General features: G+C 35.7%; 2 protein-coding genes across 2 annotated transcripts; both read left to right on the forward strand.

Annotated features, from left to right (window-relative positions):
- The first annotated feature begins 3,553 nt into the window (after positions 1-3,553).
- On the forward strand, positions 3,554-6,921 carry LOC108436707 (vacuolar ATPase assembly integral membrane protein vma21-like). The gene is made up of 3 exons (XM_017713360.2): positions 3,554-3,705; positions 5,874-5,983; positions 6,086-6,921. Exons 1-3 carry the CDS (start codon positions 3,644-3,646, stop codon positions 6,226-6,228), a joined length of 315 nt encoding a protein of 104 aa, XP_017568849.1. The 5' UTR covers positions 3,554-3,643; the 3' UTR covers positions 6,229-6,921.
- Positions 6,922-8,400: 1,479 nt separating this feature from the next.
- On the forward strand, positions 8,401-18,826 carry LOC108436718 (ring finger protein 128). The gene is made up of 7 exons (XM_017713376.2): positions 8,401-8,899; positions 14,442-14,689; positions 16,141-16,212; positions 16,306-16,388; positions 17,355-17,442; positions 17,724-17,883; positions 18,244-18,826. Exons 1-7 carry the CDS (start codon positions 8,479-8,481, stop codon positions 18,381-18,383), a joined length of 1,212 nt encoding a protein of 403 aa, XP_017568865.2. The 5' UTR covers positions 8,401-8,478; the 3' UTR covers positions 18,384-18,826.
- The last annotated feature ends 750 nt before the right edge of the window (positions 18,827-19,576 follow it).

Raw genomic sequence — 19,576 nt, forward strand, 5'->3', positions numbered from 1 at the left:
TGCCATATTGTTCATCTGATCAAATTAATTAATTTCCTATGAATCATCCTAATCTTAAGACTATATAAAGCTCATCTGTGAAACAAGGCCCAAAGACCACATCAGGCCTGCAACACATTCCTATCCGACCCACAAAAGTGTTTTGATTTTCTATTAATATTAGCTCTTTTCACGGTGCACTGCACTACAGTCTCCAGCATGCACTGCAATGTAATGTGCATTCTGACTCTCCTACCATCTATGGAACAACAGTTATACCACAGGTCTACACAACCCAATTCATCTCCACAAACACACTAGCTGCATTTCAGAGGCAGCTCAACCAATACAAATACCTAACATTAGCTCAGTAGCTCAGAAATCTAGCCCAAGTATTAATGAACTCGCAGCAAAGAAAGGAAGCCAGGTGTCTAATTCATGTAAATAGGTAGGCTTAAAAGACAGAGCTCCTGGGGACACTTAAATTTAGATTTTTTTTTAAGTAGTCATGTAATATTTCAAGGTGCACAACAAGACCCTATATTTTACTGCTGATATTTTTTTTGCCTCTTTTGAATAAACAATGGCTAGTTGGGGATAAAGCAAAACATTAATTAAAAATTTAATAAACATTCTTTTCTCTGGCCCACGGATTTGTTGAGATTCTTTTAACAAGGCCTCTTTAGTGGCTGAGTTTGACACCCCTGATATCAATCAATCAATCAATCAATCAACCTTTATTGGACTCGGAAGTACATTGAGGGCAACCCTCATTTTCAATGTAGCTGTGCATTTACAGAAACAGGGATTGACATGACAAGGAAAATAATATCTATATTTAATCATTTTAAATTAAAAGAAAATTTAAAACTAACAGTGAGGGAAAAAAAGGAAAAAAGATAAATATAGATAAAAATAATAAAAATAAAACAAGGTTTAATTGATAAGAGATTAAGATCAAAAGAAGATAAGAGATTAATAAAAATAAATAAATTAATAATAATAATAATAATAAAAACTAATTAAAATAAGTTAAAAAGCAATAAAGAACTAAGAGAAGAACTAAAACAAGAAATAGAAATAAAACGGGTACAGGCTGTCTGAAGGTGGTTCGATATTAAAAGTTTAAAATGACTAAGTGACACCAGTGAACTGAGTTTTAGTGTTTCCTGTAGTGAATTCCAGCTCGCTGGTGCACTGTAACTAAAAGCAGATTTTCCCAGTTCAGTAAAAACTCTTGGTACCTGGCAGCTGATCCAGTTACAAGAGCAAGTCTGATAATTCCTGTTATTTGTATTCATCAATGAAGTGATGTATTCTGGCGCATGACCAGAGAGTGTCTTATAAATAAAAATCTACCCGTGTGTTTCCCTTCGTACCGTTAAAGAGAGCCACCCAACTTTCGCATACAGCTCACAGTGGTGAGTTTTGTACGGATCTCCAGTGCTGAACCTCAGTGCAGAGTGATACACTGGGTCCAGTAATTTGAGAGAGCTGGATGGAGCATATTTATACATAATGTTGCCATAGTCCAGCACTGATAGTAAAGTTGCTTCAACTAAGCTTTTTCTAGTGTGCATGGGGAAACAGGACTTATGTCTATAAAAATAACCCAGCTTCTGTGAGCATTTACTGACTTGTTTATTTATGTGTGGTTTAAAACTTAGTTTATCATCCAGCCATATGCCAAGGTATTTATATTCTGTGACTCTCTCAATAGTGGATCATGCCAGGGTAGTAATATTTACAGTACTAAAATCAGTATTAAAAGATCTGGAAAACAGCATGAACTTAGTTTTCATGGCATTTAAAGCTAGTTTGTGCTTATATAACGCCACCTGTAGAGCATTAAATGAGCTCTGTAATTTTCTTGTTGCAGCATGAATAGAATCAGCTGAGCAATATAAAATCGTGTCTTCTGCAAAAGGTGAATTTTGCAGTCTGAGGTAGAAGCAGAAGCAGCAATATCATTTATGTATATATTAAATAAAACTGGACCCAAAATTGAACCTTGTGGTACACCTTTAGATACAGATACAAAATCTGATTTATAATTATTCAATACCATGCATTGATTTCTATCAGTGAGGTAGTTTTGGGTCCATTCCAGAGCAGTTGCATCAAAGCCAATCTTTTCTAAATTCAGTAAAAGAAGAGTGTGATCAACTGTGTCGAATGCTTTTGTTAAGTCAATAAAAACAGCTGCACAATGTTTCTTCTTGTCCATGTCTGAGTAAAGATCATTTAAAACCAGTGTCGTAGCAAAGATAGTGCTGTGATCTTCTCTGAAACCAGACTGATATTTAGATAAAACAGAATTTTCATGAAGAAATTATTTCAATTGCTGGTTTACTAGAGATTCTAACATTTTTGCTAAACACAACAGTTTTGAGATTGGCCTATAATTATTCAGATCTGTTGTCTCACCACCTTTATGCAGAGGTATTACATGAGCTGTTTTCCAGACCCTGGGAATTCTGCAAGATAAAACTGAAAGATTAAAAATATATAAAATGTATTCTAAAATAATCGGGGCTACGAGACGCAATAAAAAGGGGTCCAGCCCATCTTCTCCAGTGGCTTTTCGTGGATTAATTTTAGCCAGGGTTTTAGCAACTAAGTATGGAGAAAATGGCTGGAGTGAGAAAAGACCATACGTTTTAGAAACAGTGGAGCAGAGATCAGTTTTATTCAATAGGTTTGTGCTATTTCTATCAAAGATGTGGCCAGCTGCAGCAAAGTGTGAGTTAAAAGCTTGACATATTTCCTTCTGGGCAGGAATCAGCTGATCCTCAACTAAAACACTGGTTGGAAAAGGAGGGGAATTATTTTTAAGAGAGTTTACTATTTTCCAGAGGTTTTGAGGGTTTCTAGTGCTTGTGATTAAGCTGAGGTAGTATTCTGATTTAGCTTTTCTAACAGCAGAGGTACATTCGTTTCTCAACTGTCCTAAGGTTAGCCAATGGTCTCTCTCCCCTGAGCGTCTAGCAGTTGATCAAGCTTTATTTCTGGCCTCAAACAATGAGGAACTTCACCCGTAAACCAGGGGCTTGGTCTGTCTCTTATTCTTGACTTTTTGAATGAGGCATGTTTGTTTACCTCTGTTAGGGAAGTTTCACTAAAATGGTTTAGTGCCCCATCAATATCTAAGATTTCTAGTGTAAGGTGGATATAAAGTAACAGGGCTGACCTAGAGTTTGTGCAAGCAAGAATGTATTATTTTATTAAATTCTCCAGTAAATTCATTGTTTATTTTATAGCAACAGGGGACAGTGTAAAATCAGTAATAAGCTTTAGATTTTCTTTTACATTTTTTAAATACATTGTCCGTAAAATGTCTCATTTTGGCACAGTCATCCTAGTAGCTGTAGTCTCAGATGAACTTCAGTCCCCTTTCAATATGCGAAGCATGTGCTTTAACAAGCACTGGGCTATTCGATAGCCGCGGTCACGTTACAGTTCTTCTGTGCACTTTTCCCTTGTAATTCAAGACCCATTCATTTGGACTCATTACCAGGGAGTGCTCCTCCTTCCATTAGATGGCAGTACAGAGCGATGACGTGGGGAAAAGCATTGCTATCATGTGATTCTAACTCGCTTCCTTACAACACCCTGAAAACATCGTAAGACCTGTTTCTGTTATTCAGGTGACTTTAAGAAGAAAATGGAGGGGCTTGTCAGAACGTCTATGAGCCCAACATCTGAAGTGGTCGCTGATTTCAGAGGGTAAGGTTTTCGCCTGTTTCTTTTAAACACGTGGGATTAGCTGATTTCCGATTCATTCATTCTGTAAGCCAGAGCTGATCTTGAGTTCAGTCACCCGAGCAACTAAATAAATAGATAATTAAATAGAGCCTGAGCAAATGTCACTCACCAGTGTGTATACGTTAGCTGTATTTCTCCATGTTCGTGTAATTTTAATATATGTATAATTGTTGTCCAGGCGGAAGACGGTACACTCGTTGGCTCGTTTTTTAAGGATAGCTTAATGCCGTAATGTCATGAGTTCAGTAGTCATCATTCCTCTATCTAAACTGGGGACTCCATGCTTTGTGCCCCATGCTTTAACGTTACAGACTCTAGCAAACCTGACCCAGCCCAATCCCAGATATACAAGAATAAACAAAAACATCATGAATGTATAGGCCTTGGACAAAAGTGCCTGGTACTCGTTACAGTTTGACATTGTAGGTACCCAGTTCATAATTAGTATTTGTTTGATTAAGTAAAGAACGACTGACAGCACTACTTACTGACTAACTTTAGCTGTAAATTTTCATATGGAAGTGCACTGAAGCTAAATTGAATCTAAATAGAAATTAGGTTATATGTAGGCTTTATTTGTTTGAATAGTGTGTAATTCAGCCACGTTCACTTCCTGCTTGTTTGGGGCTTTTGCATTCAGTCTTGTCTTTTGTGACATGCATGCTGAATCATTAATCATCAGTCCAAATAAGTCCATAGTCACTTTAATGGTACACTATATGGACCAAAGTACTGGGACACCTACATATTACACTTACAGCAGCTTTATGACATCCTATTCTAAATCCATAGGTGTTAATATAGATTTGGTCCCCTCTTTGCAGCTATAACAGCTTCCTCTCTTCTGGGAAGCTTTCTACAAGATTTTGGAGTGTGTCTGTGGGAATTTTTGCCCATTCATCCAGAAGAGCATTTGTGAGATCAGGCACCGATGTTGGATGAGAGGGCCTGACTCGAAATCTCTGTTCTAGGTCATCATATAGATGTTTGATGGGGTTGAAGTCAGAGCTTTGTGTGGGCCAGTCAAGTTCTTCCACACCAAATGTACCCAGCCTCTCTTTATGGACCTGGCTTTGTGTACTGGGTCATAATCCTGCTGGAACAGAAAAGGACCTTCCCAAACTGTTCCCACAATATTGGAAGCATACAGTTGTCAAAAATATCTTGGCATGTTGAAGCATTAAGGTTTCCCTTCACTGCAACTAAGGGGCCTAGGCTAGTCCCTGAAAAACAACCCCATTGCATTATCCCTCTTGCACTAAACTTTACCTGGATTCATCACTCCACAGAATACATTTCTACTGCTCCAGAGTCCACTGGCGGTGTGCTTTATACCACTCCATCTGGCGCTTGGCATTGGTAATGTAAGGCTTGCATATTTTTGTGCAGATGTTAATGTCAGAGGGGGTTTGGAACTTTTATACGCTATGTGCATCAGTACTTGGCAACCCTGCTCTGGAACCTTACATGGTCTTCCACATCATGGCTGAGTTGCTGTGGTTCCTAAATGCTTCCACTTTAATATACACAATGATATCACAATAATTCAATTCACAGTTGATTGTGAAATATCTAAGAAGGAAGAAATTTTGTGAACTGGCTTGTTGCAACAATGGCATCCTATTACAGTATCACACTCAAATTCGGTGAGCTCTTTAGAAAACCCCTTTCTTTTAAAAATGTTTGTAAAGACAGACTGCATGAGTAGGTGCTTAATTTTATACACATGTGGCAGTGAAACTGTGAATCTAACACCTGAATTCACTGAATAAGAGGTGTGTCCTTATGCTTTTGTCCATATAGTGTATGTTTCCAGTCCTGTTGCAAGGTGATGTTCCCTTACATTTAATGCAGTTGGTTGATTTGAGCAGTCAATACTTTAGTATACATATGAATTCATGCTGCTGCCATTAGTAACACAAGTGGGAAGTGAGCCTTTCCTGAAGCTATATCTGCCAAACAGTCTCTGCTCTTGCACAAACGGTTTCCTCTTTCTGTTAATCTGGTATGTTTTATAAAAGAATGCAGTGTAGAAACCTGGCAATTCAAGATTTCTAAAGGCTTTTTAATACACTGTTTTACTCAAACTGTAAACTGCTAACTCACTGTTTCTTTTTTGTGTTTTTCAGGAATGATGGATCCATGGTTTCCGCACTTAAAACATTGCTGTTTTTTACAGTTTTAATGGTTACTGTGCCAATAGGGTTATACTTTGCCTCAAAGGCGTATATCTTTGAAGGTAAGGATGAAACGTGTTTGGCTGCATCATCACCTCATAGAAGAGGTTCTCTGTCTCTTGTAGCCTAATAAATTAACACTGTTTTCCCATTTCTCTCTCCAGGTTCACTGCAGATGTCCAACACAGATAGCTATTTCTATGCTGCTATTGTAGCAGTTTTGGCAGTACATGTGGTCCTAGCCCTTTTTGTTTACGTAGCTTGGACTGAAGGTTCGTCACAGAGGAGGAAAGGCAAACATGATTAGACCAGGACAGTAAATGTACACGTTCATCTGCATTGCCAATCTAACCTTTATTTTCAGTGAAGGTAGGGAAAGGTTTAAGTTGACGGTATTATTAAGCTTTTAGGAGGTATTCACTTGCAGTGGTTAATGTGTGTTTGGGTACAAAATACAAATGCTAAAAAAATGGACAAAAGTTAACACCAAATCCTTTGTCTGATTTCATTTAATTAAGTCTTTCTTTTTTATGCAGTTGTTTTCTTCTATGATTGTCATTTTGGGATGCAACAATTTCAGAATTCTGAATCTGTGCCGAAATATTACTTACAGTATTAGCCCCATGTCGTCACCGGTGCTGATATTTTTGGTTTATTAGATCTGAATCATAAATATGGATAATTGGTTCACATAAATACATACATTTAGCAAGTGTATGACAAGTGTGTCTGATGCAAACACACGCTGTTTAACATGTCACTGGTCCCAAACAATGGCATCCTAGTGTTCAGGTTATATGGGAATAATACTGTGAAGATATATATAATCAGGAATATGTATATGATGGAACAAACTGTTGTCTGTCATTCCAGATGTGGCTAGATGTTATTGTAATATCGAGTGTGTTTGGATGCTTTGATGTGCAGACATTCCCCAACATTTTGTTGAATGTGTTGTTTATATACTGTTGTGATCAGTAAAATATGTGTCAGTTTCATACTTTGGCCCAAGTTGATTTTTTTTTCCAAATGTTGCTAAGTGAACTAACAGAAATATTTAAGGTTTCACTGAGTGGTGTTGTTGTTTTTTTTGTTTTTTTAATGAACTTATAGTTCATATGCAATGGATTGGCTTCCTGGACAGGAGACAGTTAAACCTATGCCGACACAGCATTCTGAAAGGAAATTCTTCATAAAAAGGAAATTACTCTAGGATTATCCTGTCTTGTCTGGGAAACCGACCATATACGTCGAGTTCTTGCTACTTGCTATGTCAAAATATCTTTTCAAACATCATGATGATGATGATGATGATGATGATGATGATGATGATGATAATAATTATTATTATTTATTTCTATTATTAGTAGTAGTAGTATCATAAAAATGGATAATATTTTTATGAACACTCGTTGGCTGTTTTCTGGGGTACACCTACCAAATAGCGGCACTTTGTAAGTTTAGAGTTACTGTCTCTAGTCCATTTGTTACAGCACCTGTCCTAATGGAAAGAGGACCACCGTAGGACCAACAGATATTTTTTGGTCCAACCATTTTCACCACAGGAGGGATGCCAACGTGATAGTGGTCTGTTAGTGGGAGGTTGTATCAAACACACTCCTGGAGTGTTTAAACACTGTGTATAGTTACCTTCCCACATTTTTATTATAATAGTTACAATTTTTATTTTTATTGTAAAAATGTGCTAATTACAAATATTTATTACATACATAAGCTATCAGTGGTAAGATTCTGATGGAAGTGTCTGTGCTGGCCAGATAATTTTGGAAGGAAAGCGATTCTGTATTCAAATGATAGCTGGTGTTATGGAAGTGCTGACAAATTGTACAACACACTGTACAACTATAGTCAGTAGTTCTAGCATTCAAAAGTCTGACAGAAGCACACATATTACTTCCTACAAAAATGAAGAAGGTTGAGTTGCATGTTCCGAAATATGAAACGTTTCAAATGAAAGGAATGCAGAAGTTCTAATGTTGCCTATTTCATATCAAAAACTGTGATAATGTTCCACAGCCATGAATGTATGCTTGTGTTAAGATACTTCCTCACTTGTTAACAATCCCTGGTCAGGCTGAATTTGACTGTTATATTGTCTATCTTGTAAGTAACAACTGATTCTCATAGTCTCAAGTCTAATGGAGAGCTGTAGAAGGAAAGCAGTTCTTGTCCCTTGATTGTTAAGAGTTAGATAATGTTTCAAATAAGTTAACCCAGGAATGCTTCTACTAATGTAATGCAACAATAAGTACAGGTGGAAGTATTTTTGTTCCTGGTCTTGAGATGCGTTTCTACTTTTATTTGTTTTGTTCTTTAGAGGGCATAGTTTTCCATGGATGAGAAAGGGTAGGGCACAACCCTTTCAAATGAATGCTATCTTGACCAGTGTTCAAGGTCCAGGATGATAAGACCAGCTCCACCTGACGTAAAGCAATCTTGGATTACCATGGCCTGATATCTTATTACAATTAACTGCAGGTACAGAGCAGCACTACACAGTGTGTCGAAGAGCAGTGGCTTACCTGGCTGTGGAGAAATGGAAAAGGACGAAAGAAAGAGCCAACGGTTCTCATGGATCTGGCTAGCATTATTGATTTCCCAGTTTCCAGCCCATTCAAGAGCCTTTATGGTCTTTTGGAGTGCTTATGTGGAGCTCCGGTATTTCAGCCAAGTGACCAACCAGAGTACAACTAGTGTGTGTGAGTGTGGAGTGTATGGGTTAGACTCACCTTTGTATGCAGAATCAGGGTATGTGGCACTTCCTAATTCGGATTCAGTGGCCTGCTCTCCCAACATCACCTTTGCTGTTAACCATAAGCCATGGATAGCTCTCATCAAAAGGGGTAACTGTAGCCATGCTGACAAGATCCGGGCGGCAGAGCAAGAGGGAGCCTCAGCTGTGGTTATCTACAACATTGATGGCACTGGAAACTCAACAAATCCCATGTCGCATCCAGGTATGATTTTTTCTAATAAAATTGTTTGCTTTAATAAGATGAGCTAGGAACAGTTTGTCTACATTAAGTCTTACTAGCTGCCTGTATAATAAGGAGGCACATTGTCAACTAAACCACCACAACCAGGAATGTTGATCTGAAGATTTCATATAAATTCAGCACATAATTTTAAGCCTCTTGTTGTGTTCTGGTCCAACAGCTTTCCTTTTTTTGTTTTTGTTTTTGTTCTGATCATGAATATGGTCTATCTCACTGCCATAAGGCTTGTTGAGTTTGTTCAGAGAAGGCATCTAAATGAAAGACACAAAATCAATGATAACTAGTTTTGCTGAATTTTGCTCGTTTTCTTCAGAAGTGGGCAATGACCTCCAGTACTTAAGTGTTACTATAGAGGATTTGTACTTGAGTATTTTTTAAATTGAATACTGTATACATTTTCTTTCAGACTTTTAAAGTACTCATCACAAATCTCAAAGGCCCAAATATTTTTCTCTTTTCATAATTTCTTTTCTCCTGCCAGTTAGTCAAGTATTTGAAGTTATTGTTTATTTTAAAACACAGACAAATTAATTTAAAATTAAACTACCCACACCTATGCTAATTTGTCTTTTGTGAGTAACACTTAGTCACATTACACACTCGGAAAACAAAATTCTAATTGTTTAAATCAGATCAAAACTTTTTGGTTTTTGTTCAAGTATATATTGTCTATATACTTCCACTTTTAACTGATTTGTCGCAGTGCCCATACTTTCAGACAGCCTGCTTGGCAGTTTCTTAGTTTTTCCCAGTTTTACTTCCATCTCCTCTGTTAACAACCTTTTAGGTATCATAACTTAAGTATAAGTTGTTCTTTGTGGGTATTCTCTATGTTTTGATAGCCTTTTGTCTCAATTTAGTTCAATGTTTTGATTTAACTTACACCACTCTGGCTTTGCGATGTCAGAGTCCAAGGAAAGGCCAACCTTAGTACAGTAATAAGTCTTTATCTTCAATGCTGAGTCACATTCCTCATTGGGGAGGGTCCGCTTTAACAATTTAATATAAACACAGTACTGTGTTTTAAAGTTTTAAGCATCTAAGCAAATGTTTTAAACAATTTACCTCAGCAGGGCATTTACCACAATATACATTAGAACAAATGCATATTCATAATTTAAATAAACAAAAACAATAAAGAGTAACAAGAATTTTTTGGGTCTATATTTTTCCTTGATACCTTCACAGCCACCATGTAGACTTGTTAATATGATCAATTACATCATGAGCACAATTTAATGAAGCTGATTGGTCAAACCAGGAGCTGCTTTTTTAACTACATATAATACTTCCTCAAGGAAAGGTTTGAAAATGGTTACAACAAACACACTAACATCCATAAAATAACTATTTATTTTATAAACATATATATATGAATCGTTGTTAATTAATATTTTATACATTTTGTTTATTCAAATTTTGTCTGAAAATGTGTCTTGGGTGACTTTCGTACAGTACTGTAGTTATTGAGCATTAGTAAGAAATATCTTTCAAGTCACAAGGGTTAGTAAAGTCTAATGCTGATGTATATACTAAAATTATGATCGACATTCATCAATATGGCAGACTTATACTAGTCAATTTGTTACACTAGTCAAATAGACCTGTCAATTTGTGATAAGGCCAAACAAATTTGAATATGCATAGTTGTATATCCTATTTGCGTTCTTTGTTTCAGTTTGTAAAGTTTAATAAAGATACAAGAAAAATCACTGTACTTGGATGGTCCAAATGTGCTGTGGTCTAACTGATCTTCATAATAGGTCTATGCTGAATCTGCAGTATGACCTTTAAAGCATGTCTGTGTTAAATTGGTAAATATGGTGCTATACAGAGACTCTGTTCTCTAACCTAAAGTGGAGAGATATATTCTGAAATCATCATAAACATTTAGAAAAATATCTAGTAAGCAAATTTATTTTCATTTATTTTTATATTGAATTAATGTAGTATCCCTTAAAAATACCTAGAAATTTTCAAAATTACTTGTCATAAAAATTACTTGACATATTAATAGTTTTTTGTTATTGTGCACAAAATAATACATGTGTTTGCAAATGAACCTTATATAGTCTGGATTTAAATATCATTAACTAGACATAAAGTGTTTTTTTTAGATATTTTATAAAATATTTTATGAATGTATTTTAGGAGCAACAAGAATTTCTTACGTAATAAATCATATTTTGTTTATAATATTCTTTGTCAGGTTTTCTCAAGATTAGATCATCATTTCTACATATTGGAAATGTAAATGGAACTTTTTTTCTGGAACAGTATCATTTCAGAATCCTTTTCAGCTCTGTTATTATTCCGGACAAATATACATTTTATTATTTTTTAATTTTTGATCATTTTTTACAGCTCTGTAGCTTCCTATGGGTATATAGATATAGCATTAGATATATGGACTTACTTTGAAAACACACTAACTTTAAAAATGCATAAACTACCTTTAACTACTTCCAGTACAAAGAGGTCTTACCAGAGCTGTTTCTTTCATTATGTCAAAAACATGACTGGTGTCAACAAGTGCGTCCTAAATGAATGGGGGTGAATTGAATTAAACAGCTAGAAACAAAAAGTAAAAATAGTTTCTAACCGTTTGTTCAAGACTTTCCCTTAATGTTTAAAAGTAGAAGGATGTATTTCGCTAAAAAAGCAAAGAAAACTAAAGCTCCTTTTTTCTTACAGTAAACAGGTTTTGGGCAGTAAGATGTTAGCTTTACTGCTGTTGAGTGCTGATTTGCTAGCATTGGTGCTACTGTGTGCTGATTGACTGGCGAGCAAAGCAGTTCATTGGCTGGGGGAAGTTCACGCTCACTGACGTCATGAACGTACATAAGGCACTGTTATAAAGTCTTATAACTGGAACTCAGAAGTGCTCAAAAATATATCAGCAGTGTTAAAATGCTTTGCTGTTCTCGCTTCAGTAAATGAATGCATGCTTCTGTATACAAAATATATATAGTAATACAACCCCATTCCAATGAAGTTGGGATGTTTTGTGAAACATAAATATAAACAGAACACAATGATGTGCAAATCCTTTTCAACCTATATTCAATTGAATACACTACAAAGACAAGATATTTAATGTTCAAACGGATAAACTTTATTGTTTTTTGCAAATATTCACTCATTTTGAATTTGATGCCTGCAACATGTTCCAAACACGTTGGGACAGGGGCAGCAAAAGACTGGGAAAGTTGAGGAATGCTCAAAAAACATCTGTTTGGAACATTCCACAGGTGAACAGGTTAATTGGAAACATGTGAGTGTGATGATTGGGTATAAAGGGAGCATCCCAGAAAGGCTCAGTCATTTACAAGCAAGGATCGGGCGAGGTTCACCACTTTGTGAACAACTGCGTGAGCAAATAGTCCAACAGTTTAAGACAGTTTCACACCACAAGAAAGTGCCCTCGTGTAAGAAATTTTCACAGAGAGACAAAAAATTGTTACAAATTTGAGTGTTGGACATTGTGATCTCTGCAATATTACACCTTGTCAAATATCACCTCTACACAATGCAGTGTTAATCCAACTTCAGTTTCGTTTATTCAGTTAATTTATTTAGACTTGCAGGTGGTGTCAAAGTAACTCATAAAAGAAATGCCCATGTTTTCCATATCTGTATAAAGGGCTATAGTGAGCTCCATGAGAAGTTTAGTGTCTTTGAAATGGTTTTAACTCAAACTTCATAATTGCTTCTCTGTAGTCAGATTCCTGCCTTGGTTAGAAGTCTTTTATTTTGTTTTGAATCTTTGAGTGGCTTCTATGATGCTATGGGGCCAGAGCTGGAAACTTAGTTGCTTAAGATTTTCAAGTGTCTGTACTTTACTTGAGATTTTCTTTCACGTAAGACTTTTACTCGCTACATTTCAAAAGAATCATGTGTAAACCTTCATACATCAATTTGTAAATTTCTCCATTCACTCAAAACTGACTGGTTAAGCACATGTGTTAATGCAGTGTTTCACAATAAAAAGTAACGAAAAGGACAAATTAAGCAACAGAGTGAAGTAGTGAATTTCTATAGCGCTGTGCAAACCTCACCTGAATGCCATTGAGCCTCCTGATGATACGGCTGCCTGCACATTACTCTTGCCATTACCTCACCTGCTTTTGCCTTCTTCTGTGTTTTTAATGTTTTATGTTAATAGTAAAACCTTGTTCTCTGTTCCTTTTCCTCGTGCTATTGTTTTGCTATCTGGTGTTTACCAGAGGAGGAACTTCTGTGTCTTGTTTCCACCCAAGGTTTCTTCCTCCTGCTCTTAGGGAGTTTTTCCTGTCACCGTCGGCTTGCTCATGAGGGCTTAGACCCAGATTTTTCTATAAAACTGCCTTGTGACAACATTTTGATCTGATTTGACTAAGGGAATAGAGAGGGAGCTAGTCTGTAAAGCAATAGGAATGGTAGGTCATCCAATAAGAAGCCAATAAGAAGAAGCTGAGCAATTGTGTCTCAATACCTTCCCTATCCACTTTCAGCTGTTTTCATCTATGATTCATTCATGACCAGATTAATATAGCCAATGTCTTTAAAAAACAAAAACAAAGAACAAAAAAGCATTAGTTTACTAATTACTCCAGGCTACTTTTACTTTTGAACTTTGAGTAAACTTAGGAGCTTGTACTTAAGTATTTTAACTTTAGTGAAGAATTTAAAGCCATACTCTGTGCTATTTTAGTATTTACAATTTTACCTACTTTGCATTAGGAAAGTTTCTAACTTACAAAGAGATGTCCATTTTGTATGATTCATTAATTTTCCATAAAGCTTGGGTCTATTAACAGTTAACATGTATGCAGGTAAAATAGAGTATGAACTACCTTATGCATTTGAATGATCAAAATAAATTGAACATTTCTTTAATAGGCTTAGGTAAAAACCACCATCGGCCTTTCTTATCATGTCCTTGAGCAGTGTCCCTTTATATGACCCACTTGAGAAAGGAGAGTTACTATTTTACCAAGTACTTGTACACACTTATTTAATGATTACTTTTGTTTAATCTGGCAGTTTGTTCATCTCATATTTTTGTTTGTAAAGCATCAGACTGTTAGACTGGATAGCTCTCTCATTCTTATACAAAGCACTCTTTCAAAGCACTGTAACCATGATAAGGTGTCTGGCCTTGGCCAGCTAAAACTCTACCAGGATTCTGATTTTGGGCTAGATATGACATGGGAAGTATCAGCGTGTTCAGTTTCATTCTTTGTAATGTTTTAATATTCTAAATGAACTAAAAAGACTTTATTAGGTCATGGTCGATATTTTGGTTGTGTATCATTTAGTTTTGGGATGGTTATTTTAACCATGTAACAATTAATGTAACAATCAGTTTACCTATGTGGTGCATTCCATTTTACACTGAGGGTAAATGTTTTTTAATAAATATTTTCCAAAATGCCATTGATCATCTGTACTGCAAATGTACAGAATTTAATGCTATTCTGTCAACAGTTATTTTAGCTGTGTTGCCTATTCTCTCTTACAGGGACTGGCAGTACAGTGGCCATCATGATCGGCAATCACATGGGGAGACAAATCACCAGTCTGGTCGAGAGTGGGACAGAGGTCTATATGAGTCTATTAGTAGGCAACCCATATAAGACTTGGGACAACCCTTTGTGGGTCTATGTCATGTCTTTTACCTTCTTCGGAATAACAGCCATTATTCTAGGATACTTCGTCTTCGTGGTCATTAAACGCCTCTACCGAAACAGACAACTCCGGATCCAGCAGGTTAGGTATTCACTGACCCATTGGGATTTTCTTGATTTTCTGATTCAATCAGTTTCAGACTTTACTGTGAGCTTACAGTTGGTCCACTGACATGGTTCTATCAGCTCTATCAGTAATTAATCATAGATGAATGTATAAAGTATGGGAGGCAAATCCAGCCAAAAAGGAAATGAAAATGAAAACACTAAAATGTAAATGCAAACCTCTTTTTGCCATTTCTTTTTCCAAACATCTGCACAAATATCCTGCCAAAATTGAAAATGAAATGAAATACCTTCATTTGCAATTCAATTTTTCACATGAGCCTGAGCCATTTGTGACAATATAATATAAATAAAAATAAATTGAAAACGCCTGTTTGTCATTTAATTTTAGTCATTATTCTGGTATTTCATTGCCAAATCTAAAATGAAAAAGCTAACATACAAAAGAAAACACAAACTTCACTTTCTTCGTGAAAAGCAGAATATATGTCAAAACTAAAATCAAAATGCAATGTTTACTTTCTTATTCCTTTTTCACAGCGATTAGCTGCAAATCTGAAAAAAATAAAATGAAAATGCAAAATTAATAAATCAACAGTAAAGTGATTCGGCGTGGCTTTAAGTGCCAGAATGAAAAGACAACTGTAAACGAACATCAGCGCCACCTGCTGGAGATTCACTTTTCATTTTCCACTTTTCATTTTCTTTTTCAAACTGACCAACATGCAAATATATGTTAATTAGGACTAGGCAGGGCTATGGGCTACTCCGAAAACTGAATCACAGACTGTCACTTTGCTGTTGATTTATTCATTTTGCATTTTCATTTTAATTTTGTCAGATTTGCAGCCAATCACTATGAAAAAGAAATAAGAAAGTAAACATTGCATTTTGATTTTAGTTTTGAAGAAGAAAAGCCAAAACCAAAGTGAAGTTTGTGGTTTTTTTTTGTCTGTTAGCTTTTTCATTTTAGATTTGGCCATGAAATACCAGAATACTGATTAAAATGAAATGACAAATAGGCGTTTTCAATTTATTTTTATTTTTGTTACAAATCGCTCGTGCTCATGTGAAAAATGAAATTGCAAATTAAGGCATTTCATTTCATTTTCAATTTTGGCAGGATATTTGCGCAGATGTTTGGAAAAAGAAATGGCAAAAGAGGTTTGCATTACATTTTATTGTTTTCATTTTCATCTCCTTTTTGGCTGGATTTTCCTCCCATAATATAGTGGCCCCAAATGTCACGAGAACTTCAGCTGAATCAGTCAACGTCCTCATTATTTTATCAGTGCAGGTTTTTATTTTATTGCAACTTCCACCAGAACTCGAAAATGTAATGGTTCCATAGGAAATAATATCTAAGACATATGTGTATGAATTTCAGTGCCTCTATGAGGAACTGAAGTGAACTGACACATCTGCAAACATGACTAACAACTTTCCTGTGCTAATAATTTTTTACAGAGAGAACTTAAAAAAGTGGCTGAGAGAGCTATTGCCAAGTTACAAGTTCGGACACTGCGGCGAACTGATCCGGTACAGAGAAGCAATTACATTGTTACCAAGTTGTTGATTTTTAAAAACAACAATCAGTGTAATTTGTATAATTACAATTGCATTTCTTTGCAGGAAGTTGAAGCAGAAGAGAACAACTGTGCTGTGTGTATTGACCCTTTCAAGAGGGGTGATATTGTGACAACGCTGCCATGCAGGTATATAGTTTGAGGAAATGTAATAAACATTCAAGGATCCTTTTTGGATTGATTAATTTTGCCGCTTCTAATCAGATAGTTTGACATTATATATTTTGTTGTTTTTTAAGTGAAAAGTGCACATTCTCTACAGAGAGCACATTTCATTACTCTCTATTTTCTGAGTTTATTCTATACTAAAAAATAAACATTAACTATGTCCTGTGTAAAAGTTATGGCACATTCTATAATATGACAGCCCTAGCAAATAAAAGTGTACTAAAATATGCAGAATTAAATATGCAGAACTAAAGTTTGCATCCTGTGAAGGATGTGTTAACTTAGTCTCACTTAGAAAATTCACAAAACATGTGATTTGACCAGGATGTGCAAGCTTACAGTACAACTGCATTTAGCCTTAGACCAACAGGTCTTTTAAAGGCTCAATCTCAGGCGACAGTAAAATCTTGCTTTACTAACACTGACATGGATTTGGTTCTAATGCTGACAGTACTCAGAAATGGACTTCAATGGCAAATATACCTAGGAACCAACTCTATCAATTTTAACCTTTTGTGAGCTCTCTTGTGTGATACAGCAATAACTTTGGCCAAGAAACAACAGAGCACCAATTCTCAAACTGACCTTTTGTTTTGCATGTCATTCTTTGTTTCATTAAAAGTCCAATATGCAAGGCTATTACATGAACCTATTCCATTTCCTATTTTAATGTTCAAAAGGCAAATTTGAAGGTTGTACTGACTAGTATGAACCTTTTGTAGAATTGCATTACAGTATCTTCCATAATGGACCATGTGATGATTTTATAACCCTCAAGGTACAAATTCCAGGAGCTCTAATTTGCTGATCCACCAAACTGTGTATGAAAGTTTGAGACCGTACAGAGTGTAGCAATGGTTTTCTATCTTTATGAGAAACAATAATTTGACTCTTAATCTAAACTGTGTCCCTTTATTCCATTTCAAGCCACCTCTTCCACAAAACATGCATTGAGCCATGGTTACTGGAACACCATACCTGCCCCATGTGCAAATATGACATCCTTAAAGGAGAGGTAAAGTCCATTTGAACAAAGTTGATTTGCCATTATTATAATACTGCCAGTGTCAGTGTCTATCTGCATCACAGTACATTCATAGATTTTTACAGTTTCCCTGAGTAAATCCTTACTTCAAGTCCAAGTATGTACAAAATTTGTTATAAATGTCATTTTATGTCATTATATTTCATTATATGTCATTACAATTACCTTAAAACCAATTACCTAATTTTTAACAATGTGGTTAAAGCAACTAAATATAAAGTTGACATAAATTTGTTTTTATTTTTCTGAAGGTTGGGGTAGAACCTACTCAGGAGTCTTCCATGCCACCAGCAGATGTCAGGTTTTATCCAAGCTCTGTCTCAGGGTCACTGACAGAAACACCAGATGTGGTCAGATCTCTAGAGCAACAAGCTGAAGCCAGGCCAGGCTTAGGTCTTCAAACTGCTGAATGTAAGTGAACCTGAAACCAATCATTTTTTATTCACCACATTTCCTATTCAAATTACTGTCACTTTTCTATCAGTAATGAAGGAATGTTCGTTCCATATATATCAATGTTCATTCTATACATATCAAAGTTCATTCGGTATATAAATGGACCTTGTATAGTGATATATATGGAATGAAATTTTGATATATATTCAATACACATTAAATATTGATATGTGAAATTAACTTTGACAAGTTCAAAAATTGGCTTATATGCAAGATGACATGCTAAAAAATAGAAGTTCACCCAATAGTGTTTAAATATTGACTGGTCAGTGAATGAATTAAATGTCAATGAATGCTTTTTCCCCATGACATCAGGTGCCATTCAATTATCGAATCACATTTATGAAGAGCCATACGCCATGAGAGAGGGGCACATCTATGAGAACCCAACATTTGAAGAGGAACAGCAGATCACTGAGTATCAGGACAGTAACCAGCAGACACATCAAGTTTAGAATTCCATATTAGTCTTCAGTAAGATGATCTCTTGACCTGAGGTATAATAAGGAAAAGAATAGGAAAAAAGGGCTTGACAGGGTTATCTCACCCACAGTTCAGAGCCCCTTACACAAGCAGCTTTAAATAATCATATATAACATATAACACCATGGATTGCACTAATTCTAATAATTCTGAAAACTAAGATTGTTAGATTAGATAATGAGTTTGGCAGCATGTTTTCAAAAGCATGCACTTTAAGACTGTTGATTTTTCATCTAAAGACTGACTCAGTCAGTGACTCTGTGCTTAGTGCTCTGCTATGCAAAATTAATGACTTTATATTTTCAGAAATTTGATAGATTCTAAGAATCTACAAATAATTTTTTCATTTACAATCCAGAAGGGGCCAAATACTGAATCATAAACTGTATTATAATGTATCATAAACTCATTTTCTTCCAATCACAGTAGTTTACCTGTGATACTATAAAATAAACTTATATTTTAAAATAACATCTTGTCAATTTTTTTTAAAAAGAGGTCAGAGTCAGAGAGTTTAATTTTGTTATGTTCCTCTCTTTGCAACATAGCTGTTCACTTGAGCCAACCTCTTGATATGCCAGAATGTTTATTTAAAACTGGCTGCATCTTGCTGACACGCTTATGACCACAGGATAACTATACTCACTTTTACTGACTTGCCAGCAAGTCTTTGCCAAAGAACTATAATGTACATGTGACAAAACCTCCACTGAATACAGTAAACAGTTAGTGTGCTAAGTGAAGCTGAGCTGAACTGGCCAGTCTTAACATTCTGTTTTGTAAACTGTTGTTATTGGGGAGCATGCTGTGTAGAGTATTCAGCGACCCTTGCTGTCAGTAGAAGCTAATTATAACTTTTGACTAGGGATCTTTGAAGTGGACGAAGTCAGAGGAGGAGGTGCAGGCTGGTATGTGACTTAGAAATTGTTGAGAAGACTTCTAAATTTAACCCTTTAGGAAAAGAGACACAATATCTAAAAAGGGCTGTGAAACATAAATCCATCATAACTGTAGGTTCTGCATAGTACACTTTGCACCAGTGGACCAGTAAAGTAATTGTAATTTCCTATATAGCTTTCCAAAATGAAGACTGTTAATGCTGTATTGTGCAAATAACAAAATAATAAATAAATAAAATAATAAATATATTTCCATTGAAAATGTA

This window comes from Pygocentrus nattereri, chromosome 8, assembly GCF_015220715.1.
Source record: "Pygocentrus nattereri isolate fPygNat1 chromosome 8, fPygNat1.pri, whole genome shotgun sequence".
In the NCBI taxonomy this organism is placed as follows: domain Eukaryota; kingdom Metazoa; phylum Chordata; class Actinopteri; order Characiformes; family Serrasalmidae; genus Pygocentrus; species Pygocentrus nattereri.